The 10922-nt window shown below is 40.5% G+C and overlaps 1 protein-coding gene across 7 annotated transcripts in view; it reads left to right on the top strand.

Moving 5' to 3' along the window:
• Window positions 1-271: 271 nt before the first annotated feature.
• mta1 (metastasis associated 1) overlaps window positions 272-10922 on the top strand; it is a 75008-nt gene continuing 64357 nt past the window's right edge. For 3 of the 7 annotated variants that reach the window (XM_018096238.2, XM_018096237.2, XM_018096236.2), the window contains exon 1: window positions 274-667. In XM_018096238.2, coding sequence (XP_017951727.1) covers window positions 640-667 — 28 coding nt within the window. In that variant the 5' untranslated portion in view covers window positions 274-639. 7 annotated transcript variants of the gene reach the window in all.

The raw sequence follows: 10922 nt of genomic DNA, 5'->3' as shown, positions 1-10922 counted from the left end.
ACTGTACATTGATAAAGAGACAATAGAGGAAGGGCCCTGCAAGCAAGAGCTTACATTCTAAAAAAAAAAGAAAGAAAACGAAAGATAACGGTGGCTTTTTGCACCATCACGACGTATGGCAGTCACCGTGAAGGCAAACCATGGCTTCTGTTGCCCACGAAGAGGGAAGCTCATTTCCCGGTAATGCAGACAAATGGAGATGTCCTGGAGAGAGACACAACAGTTGCAGTTGTAGTTTGGATGGGGGAGGGGGAGGAAAGAGAAAAGAGTTGCACTGAATGACTGAGTGACTTCCTCCACCCCTCCCCTTGTTTAGGACTGTTGCTAGTATTGCTCCTTCTCTCTCCTCTTCTTCCTCCGAGCACATTGCCACCAGGAGGCAAGGCACTGCCCCCCCTTTAAATGCATCCTTTTCCCCTCCTCCTCGGCTGATCCATCCACCATTTTCCAAAAAGGAGCTCTGCAATCCCACCTGGAGGAGGATTTGTTTGTTTTTTTTTTTTTCCCCCCCTCATGTGGATCGTTGCTAAAAATCTATGCTGAGGAGAGAGGAGCAGGAGGGGGGGGTTCCAGACTTGCTAAAGCAGAAGGCACCGAGGGGGGAGTGCCAGTGGGATCCCCCCTCCCTTGCTGAGAGACATGGCTGCAAACATGTACAGGGTTGGAGGTAAGAGAGATCCGCCTTACTGAATGCAGGAGCAGCTCTACCTATTTGGGGCCTTGTTGTGGGATCAGCCTTAGTGATGATTTGTTTCTCTGCCTGCATTGTGCCGCTGCCTGTATGATGTGGGTTTGATGGTGGGGGTGCCAGTGTGCAGGGGGGCACAGACATGCAGCAGTCCGCCTACCATTGCTTTTGGGGGCGCTACGTGTATACGGGTAGGGGGGGGGGCAGAAGAGATGATTTGAGGGGAGACTGTAGGAATGTGCTGCTGCTGCAGCCGGACCTGAGGTGCCCCCATTTTGTCCCGGGTCACGTGGTGGTCCCCGGCTCACCCCCACGTCCCACACTTGTAATAATGTAACATACACGGCTCTATAATAGTGGAACTACAGAACTTAGTTAATGGGGTTCCCCCAAATACACCATTTGCAAAGGTTACACATTCTCACGGTGTCACAAGGGGTAAAAGGCAGGACGACTCCCAAAGTGGAGGTAGCTGTCAGATTCCCTGTACCTCAGGGTGAAATGGTGTATGGCAAACTTGCTGGGCTTCTTAGCTGTTCGGAACTACAGTACCCATAATGCATTGTTACCAGTTGCAATTGTTGTATACGGTTATTGGTTTATTTCTGTAGTAGCCAAACTGTGGCCCTATTGTTGAACCGAGACTGCCAGTGATACTGGGGAATTGTAGTGTAATAACAGCTGGAGGGCCGCAAGATAGATCTTCGTTTACCTATATGATTTGGCCTGTACCATGGCACAAGGCCAGTGATAACCCATATATAACAGTCGTATATGACTTTGCCCTGCTTTTACCCAACTCCTGCCGTGAGGTAACATCTTTTATGGCGCGCCATGTTGACGTTTCCACAAATTTCCAGCATTACCCGCCCATTTCCCCCTCCTCCTTGGGCCCCCATGTTTATTAACGTGATTTATTACATTTTTCTCAGAAAACAAACCCGTTAGGTTCGGGGGGGCTGGTATTCGTGGGGTGCCATGTTCTAGACAAGGCGAGGGAGGAGGAGGAGGCGGCGGCGCAGATGAAGATCTGTCCCCTCCCGCCATATAGTGAGCGCGTCCGTGGCTGTCAGCGGGGGGTGTTGTAATATAGCTTATTAGTACAGATATGTGGATAGTATGGCAAGGGGGTAGGATAGGGTATGAATGAGGGGATACCGGGCTTACACGGAGGTGGTAATGGGGGGCTAAGAGCGCTAGGAGCGGGAACCAATATGGCGGGGGATGGGGTTAATGGGACACAAAAGAGGCCGAACGCCACCACTGGCGGCAGGTACAGAGAAGGGAGCCAATGGCAAGTAGTGTGCGAACGTGCGTTTCCTATATATATACCGTTCCCTAATATATACCGTGTGTGCTGGGCTGGCAGCCCTCCTGCCATTAGTACAACAGATACTCCCTGGGTGTTTAGTACTTGCTCCTATCTTTGTAATAAACTGATCAGAGAGTAGAAGAAAACTTCATTTGACACTTAGGTGGACGTCAATCATCATATATTTATACGTTTAGAGACCATTCTAGAGTATAAGGTCTATGGTGCAGGGACCCAATTCCAACTTTAAATATAAGTTTTATCAATGTTTTCATTTGTTTACTGTACCCGCGCTTACATAGTAAGTTGGGTTGAAAAAAAGACACATGTCCATCACGTTCAACCATAATGCCTATATATACCTGCCTAACTTCTAGTTGATTCAGAGGAAGGCTTGATTTCACAAAAAACACTGTATTATTATTAATAATAATATTTATAAAGCGCCAACATATTCCGCAGCGCTGTACAATAAGTGGGTTTCATACATTGGACATACAGAGTAACATATAACGCAATCAATAACCGATGCGAGAGGTAAAGAGAGCCCTGCCCTAAAGAGCTTACAATCTACATGAACATACCCTGTTCTATATAAGTACAAACACAGTAATGGCACACAATTTACACATACAAATATATATGTTTATAGTGACTGACTGACATTCCAAAATAAGGCCTACGGCTCAGTAATTCTGGCCAGAAAATGACACAATGCATTTTCTGTCCAAAATGTATTTAACTAAATGACATACCTGCACTGCCACATTTGGTCACTTCTCAGCCAGCTGGAATATACCCTGTGTTACCATAGGCCAAAATGCCTGCTTTGCCTCAGTGTTCTTAGTCTTCATGCATTCTAAATACAGTACTCAAAATGCGCTCTAGGAACTTTAATAAACATGAATGTTATTGTTTAATAGGTGAGGCACCTAAACTTTATACATGGTTACCTCCAAGCAGAGGTTAAAAGAAGACCAGTCCAGCTAGTTCAACCACAAGCCTCTCACAATATATTGCTGGTGGTTTTTTTTTCCCCTTTTCTCCTGACAGAACTGGTGTTTTTGGACCTCTTGGACCTGATATGCTTTTTTAGTTCACCCCATGGCAATGAAGGAGTTTCTTAATTGTAAATGGTGATACTTTGGTACCTAATGCCTCCATCTTCACCAGTTTCTTTGTTGTCTTGAGATTCAGTTGGACCTATCTGAGCAAAGTTTGCTTATCCCTTGGTCTTAAATTGAGTCTCCTTCCTGAATGAGGCAGTATCTGTATGATCCCAAGTTTTTTATTATTGCATATAATTGTACTTACAGATGTTCGTGGGAAGTTTAGCTTTTTTCTTAAGGTGTAACCGCACTTGTAGAGGTCCTCCGTTTTGTTTTCTGAGGTCTCAAGGTGGCCATACACTGTAAGATCCGCTTGTCTTATGACGATACGCTGTCAGGTGACTTTGTTCGCAGAAGGTGAATGGCAGCTGAAGAAATTTGTGTGCACTATTTTTTATTTCATACATAAACACATAGTTTGGTATATCTATATTGGGTATCCAACTGTTCAATAGACCTCTGGCATTCATATTTAGGGTGGAAATGCAATAAAAACCGCTAAATTTAAAAAAGCTTTGTTATTTGGTGTAGAAAGATTTTTTTTTTTTTACCTAATTTGGATTTATTTGAATGTCTACTTTCCAAAATTATATGGTTTTCTGGGGGTCTTAGGACACATAATATGCAGTCAGAGGGTTCTGTTTGCTGAACCAGAGTTGGCAGGTGTGTGCCAGTAGACCCATGGTGTTTATATTTAGGATTTTTTATACTGAAACGATACAAAACGTGTGCCATATCATGGGGTAACATTTTTTTTTTTAGATATTTCATAGAAACCACTACGTTGAGCATAGCTTTGCATTTTGGTAGTTTGCAGTAGAAGGGCATATTTTTGGATTGAACACAATGTATACTTTATGAAAATGTTTGGTTTTTTTTTTTTTTGCAGCTTTCACCACACATACAACAGTGTGTTTTATTAATTAGTGAACATTTAAGCAATGAAATATGCACAAGTTATATGTTGTGGTCTCTACTTGCCATGTACTTTAATAAACCTGTGTACATTAGGCATCAAACTCTACAGTAGACCCCTGGGGTTCATATTTAGGATGTTTTTTTCTTTGTACCTAATGATATGTCAAATAGTTAGTTAAGTTGGGCTGAAAAAAGATCAAGTTTAACCACTCCAAGTGAACCCGGCACACACTTAAACCTATACTGACCTATCTATACACTCGCATACATAAACTATATATACCAACATCAATACCCTTGGATATTATGCTTGTTCAAGAAATCATTCAACTACCTCTTACAGGCATTAACAAAATCAGCCATCACAACCTCACTGCCATCCCTGTGAAAAGCCAACTACACTGCTTCAAATGAAAGTTTTGTTCCTCTATGGGAAATAATATGGAAGCTTTAAAGGAGAAGGAAAGGCTAAGTCACTTGGGGGTGCCAAAATGTTGGCAAATCACCAACTTTAGGCAAACTTTGTAATTTGGAGTAGAAAGACGTATCCATTTGAATTAGAAAAACGTACCCCTTTTGGATTCAAGGGAATGTGTATTTCTGAAAATATAGATTTCAGGGGTGAACTAAGTTTTTTTTGTGGCTTTACCCCCACATAAAATGCAGTAAATATGTTAATTTTATCGTCACCTTGGAGCCCCTAAATGCCACATACTTAGGTATTCATATTTTAGATGTTTTATCTTGGTACCTAATGGTATGTGGGAGATAAGATACTGGAAAGTCAAAGCTTTGAGGGAATTGCATTGTGGTTTGGGGTAGAAATACGTGTACCCATTTTGGATTTGGGGGAATGTGTAGTTTCTTAAAAGATATGGCTTTTTGTGGCTTTACCCCACATAAAATGCAGTAAACATGTTGATTTTCCAGTATGTATAACTTTATATATAAAGCGCCACAAGGGTACGCAGTGCTGTACAATCTTACAATATACAAATTACACCCAGGGAGGACAAGTGATATAATAAATAAATACTATATATATATATATATATATATATATATATATATATATATATATATATATATATATATAGGAACAAAAATGACAGCACTCACGGGTCTTTCAAAGTTGAGTCAAAATAACAGAGATGTAAAGATACGGTGAACAGAGGTTTTTATTGATCCTACGTTTCGGTTTCCTACTGAAACCTTCGTCAGTAGGAAACCGAAAACGTAGGATCAATAAAAACCTCTGTTCACCGTATCTTTACATCTCTGTTATTTTGACTCAACTTTGAAAGACCCGTGAGTGCTGTCATTTTTGTTCCTGCATTTCACTTACTGCTCTGGCACCCGGGTATCGTCACTAAGAAGGAGTGCTTCCAAACCTGGACTTCTCTATATATATATATATATATATATATAATTAGTGCCATGTGGTATGAGACACAGTAGGAAGGAGGTCCCTGCCCCGTAGAGCTTACAATCTAAGTAACTGAAATTATAGATTTTATGGGAATATTTTTAATTTGGGGCAGCTAAATGCCTCATACTTTGCCAAACTACGTACATTGGGTATTTAACCATAAACCCTTGCAGTCATATTTGAGGGTGTTTTATTTGGTTACCGAATGAGCTATAGGGGAGAAGATGCTGTGGACTGGAAGCTTTCAGGTGATTTTTCAACATTTTCATGATTGAAAAAAAAAAAAAATAAACTTTAGGAAAGGATTGTAACTTGGTAGTTTGATGTAGAAAGACATATTTACCTATTTTAATTTATTAGTTCTTTCTAAAAATGTATGTGGTTTAGTATGGTAAACCTACTGTTAGTGCAATGTTTGGCCTGCATATCTGAATATGCAGATTTATGGAGCAGTGCTTTAGAAATTTGCAGTTCTTGACCTATACAAGTGAGAAATCTTCATAAAACTACACATATTTGGTATTGACACGTTCATGAGACTTTCCAAATCAGTTATGTTTTTGTGCATAACATTTATGAAAGATATGTTTACTTTATCTTTGTTTAAATTTCGAAGCTTATATCTTTTTACAAATGTGGAATTACACCAAAATTCCAGCATATTTTGAAAGCTAAGGTTGTCCATGAAAAAGTTTAATTCTTTGGAGTTTTATCATTGGGTGAGCTTTCAAAGTAGCAACTTCCTTTTAATATATAACGTGCCTTCTGCAACAGTAGTATTCCAGCAGTGACCAAGTTTATTGGATTAACAGAAAATATGCATCATAACGAAATTAGACAGGTGCATAAATATGGGCACCCCAACAGAGATATTACATCAATACTTAGCTGAGCCTCCTTTTGCAACTGTAACAGCCTTTAGTAGCCTCCTATGGCCTTTGATGTGTTTCTGGATTGTGGTATTTTTGACCATTCCTCCATACAAAATCTCTCTAGTTCAGTTAAATTTGATGGCTGCCAAGCATGGACAGCTTGCTTTAAATCATCCTATAGATTTTCAATGATATTCAAGTTGGGGGACTGTGATGGTCATTCCAGAATATTGTACTTGTCCCTCTGCATAAATGCCTTTTGTAGGTTTTCAACTGTGTTTAGGGTCATTGTCTTGTTGGAATATTCAACCCCTGTGTAAATTCAACTTTGTGACTGATGCTTGAACATTATCTTGAAGAATTTGTTGATATTGGGTTGAATTCATCCGACCCTCGACTTTAACAAGGGCCCCAGTCCCTGAACTAGCCACACAGCCCCACAGCAAGATGGAACCTCCACCAAATTTGACATTGGGTAGCAGGTGTTTTTCTTGGAATGCGGTGTTCTTTTTCCGCCATGATTTTGTTATGACCAAATAACTCACAATAATTTTTGTCTCATCAGTCCAAAGAACTTTGTTCCAAAATGTGGCTAGTCTAAATGAGCTTTTGCATACAACAAGCGACTTTATTTGTGGCATGAGTGCAGAAAGGGCTTCTTACAGCAACAGTGCCTGTGGTCTTCCATTTCCTGATTTACATTCCTTACAGTTGAAACTGACCGTTTAAACCTCTGATATAGCTTTTTGAAGCCTTACCCTAAACCATGTTACTGAACAATCTTTGTTTTCAGATCTTTTGAGAGTTGCTTTGAGGATCCCATGTTGTCACTCTTCAGAGGAGAGTCAAACAAAAGCACAACTTGCAATTGGCCGCCTTAAATACCTTTTCTTGTAAATACCAGCCTTGTAATGTAGAATTGTTGAGAGAGTTATTGGAAGGTTTCAGACCATCCCTTGTCAGCTGTGGTCCTCAGTCTTTAAGTTTTCATGGCCTTCCCCATGCAAACCTGCTTACTATATATCTAAGCTGTTCTTTTTTCAATATGAAAGGTCTAAGAAGGTAGTATTGTGATTCTTGAGTAGCCAAGATCTGCTTGTTTGTTGGCCATTGCAAATGATTGGATCTCTAGGTGCATGACCACTTTAAAAAGTGAATTTCCAATGGCTTTTTATGGCCCTCCTACTAAAGGTCTCTCTGGACTTTTATGAATTACATAATTTTTAAACAGCCTTGTTCAACTTGAGTTTAATGATTAGGGCTTGTGCTAAACATTTGTCTTCTCTATTATTGTAATCCCCCCAAAAATCTAGGGTTTTTGTTATTTCTCAGGGGAAGCGGAGAAATTGAAGCTCCATGTTTGGTCCTTGTGAGGTAGAGAATTAAAGCTGAATGTGACCATTTCCTCTTTGTTCACAGATAATGGCATTTTTTTTCTTTTACATTTTTCTAAAATGTAAATATGCAAGTTTAGAGTTTGGCAAAAAAATTTGCAGAGATACCAAAACCTTCCTTGTTAGCATTTGTTTGACTATGTCCATTGACTATGACCATTCGCAGTGCTCACTTTTCAAGTAGGTAGGAAGCGTCGTCGCTATGTCAGTTAATACCCTATATACTCGAGTATAAGCCGTTCCGAATATAAGCCGAGGTAACTAATTTTACCTAAAAAAACTGGAAAAACTTATTGACTCGAGTATAAGCCTAGGGTGGGAAATGCAACAGCTACTGCTAAGTTTCAATAATGAAAATAAATACCAATACAATTACATTAATTGAGGCATCAGTGGGGTATATGTTATTCAATATTTATTTCAAAGAAAAACAGTAAACTAGCTCTGTAAGCGGAGAAGAGGCTCAACAAAAACAATATGAGTACTACCCCACGCTCATTGCACATTGGCAAACTGGCAGCAGACCCGGTCCCAGAGGACATGAAAGGGGAAATAAGTATTGCGACTGGGTGCGGGCCAGGGCACTGGAGGATCGGGTTGCGGGGGGACCTAATCTGCACACAAAGGACAGAGGGTGCTGGTCTGGAGGGACCCATGGCACCCGACTCGAGTATAAGCCGAGGGTGACTTTTTCAGCACATTTTGGGTGCTGAAAAACTAGGCTTATACTCTAGTATATACAGTAATTGCTGAAAGCCATGAATTAATAGAGATACGGGATCTGTTATGTGGAAGCCGGTTATCCTAAAAGGTTTGACTAATGCGAAGGCCATCTCCCATAGATTTTATTTTAGTCAAGTAATTTCGTTTTTTCGAATTATTTCCTTTTCTCTGTAGTAATAAAACAATAATCCTCATTGAAAGTAAAACAATCCTACTGGGTTTGATTAATGTTTAAATGGTTTTAGTTGGCTAAAGTTACTGTGATCCAAATTATGGAATGATCCCTTATCTGGAAAACCCCAGGTTCTGTGCATTCTGGTTAAAGGAACAGTAACACCAAAAAATGAAAGAGCTTTAAAGTAATAAAAATATAATGCACTGCTGCCCTGCACTGGTAAACCTTGTGTGTTTGCTACAGTAACACTACTATAATTGATATAATAAGCTGCTGTGTAGCCACGGGGGCAGCCATTCCAGCTGGAAAAAAGGAGAAAAGGCACCGGTTACATAACAGATAAGTTCTGTAGAATACAATAGTGTTTTATCTGTTATCTGCTATGTGCCTGTGCCTTTTCTCCTTTGAATGGCTGCCTCCATGGCTACACAGCAGCTTATTTATATAAATTATAGTAGACTTTCTGAAGTAAACACACAACTTTTACCAGTGCAGGGCAGCAGCACATTATATTTGTTACTTTTATACACTTTCATTTTTTGGTGTTACTGTTCCTTTAATAGGTCCTATACCTGTACTGTTTTTATTTTTGGTACTGTCCATTCAAAAAAAAAAAAAAAAAAATGAATGCCAATTGAAAAGTTACTTAGAATTGGCCATTCTACATTCTATACCATACTAAAACTTAACTTAAAGGGCTTTTCTCACCACCACATAGCAAATAATTCACTTTAGTAGTTACATTTGTTGGTTTTATTTATTTATTTTTTTTAGTTGTAATATTGGTGTGTAGGCGCCATCTCATTGCATTGTGCCGGAGTCTGAGCTTTCAGAAGGAGCCAGCGCTACACATTAGAACTGCTTTCAGGTAACCTATTGTTTCTCCGACTCCCATGTAACTGGAGGAGTCCCAAGCCAGACTTGGATTTCTTACTATTGAGTGCTATTCTGATACCTACTGGGAGCTTTTATTTTGCTCCCTTCCCATTGTTCTGCTGATCGGCTGCTGGGGGGGGGGGTGATATAACTCCAACTTGCAGCGCAGCAGTAAAGTGTGACTGAATTTTATCAGAGTCTAAGTCACATGGCTGTGGCACCCTGGGAAATTAAGATTATGGTGAGCCCCATGTGAAATTTCAAAAAAATGTTTTCCAGTAACAGTATTCCTTTAAAGGTTACCACCCCTTTATGGTAGCCATCCAGTCTGAAATTTGCTCTTTGGTGAGGTTGACAAACAAGTGGATCACTGCCTGATTTGACCACCCTCCCACTGGGCTATATTAGGCTTATGGGATCCTGTTTGCCTGAAGCCATGGGTCAGATCATGCTGCAGGCCTTTGGGGACCCATATATGCCTGTATAGTCATCCCATGATAGAGCTTTTGTTTGTTTATTTATTTTTTTTTAAACCTGATTTTCAGCCAGGTGTCAGTTGGGCAACCCTCCCGAGGGCCCAGTTAGCTGGGGCATAGTCAGTAGCTTTTATCTGCCACTTGTTTATGCCACTTGTTAGTGAATGGCTCTGTTATTACATGCACAAAAGTGTAGATTCTGGGATAGGCTCTGGTCATAATGTCTGCATATCCATGTAATTATATAGGCAACATGTCCATGAAACTGTGTTGTGGAATTCATTGGGAAAGAAACATCTGCTTCTCCAGGGCCAAAATGCTTTTTAGGTAACTAGTCAAAAGTGGCAGGCTTTGACCCCTATATATACTGGCAATGCTAAGTGACTAAATCCAGCGTGTATGTTTGGAAAAAGTTTTATACTCCTCTAGCAGAATTCCTAGCAGTGTTTGTTGGAGGGATGCATCCAGTCCATGGGTCTTCAGTTGGACAGTCATAACACAGATCCTGACACTAAACTTTATTAAAGGGTTTGTTCACCTTTGAGTTAATTTTTAGTATGACGTAGAGAGTAATATTCTGAGACAGTTTGCAATTGGTCTTTTTTTTAAATTTGTATTTTTGTAATTTTTGTTTAGCAGCTTTCCAGTTTGGAGTTTCAACAGCTATCTGTTTGCTAGGGTCAAAATTACCTTAGCGACCAGGGAATGGTTTAAATGAGAGACAGATATATAAATAGATGGGAACCCGGCCCTGGGGCCAAACGATCGAATTACAACAACGGGCAATGGCAAAGTCGGTTCGGGGACCGCATCAACCAGCCGATGCGACCAGATTTTCTAACCTGCCCGATCGAGATCTGCCCGATTTCAGGCCAGATCTCGGTCGGGCAGGCCTGTCGGGAGTGCCCATACACGGGCCGATTAGCTGCCGAATCGGTCCAAGGGACCGA

This window comes from Xenopus tropicalis, chromosome 8, assembly GCF_000004195.4.
Source record: "Xenopus tropicalis strain Nigerian chromosome 8, UCB_Xtro_10.0, whole genome shotgun sequence".
Classification (NCBI taxonomy): domain Eukaryota; kingdom Metazoa; phylum Chordata; class Amphibia; order Anura; family Pipidae; genus Xenopus; species Xenopus tropicalis.
The sequence above is the reverse complement of the archived record's forward strand: the minus strand, read 5'-3'. Positions and strand labels throughout refer to the sequence as shown.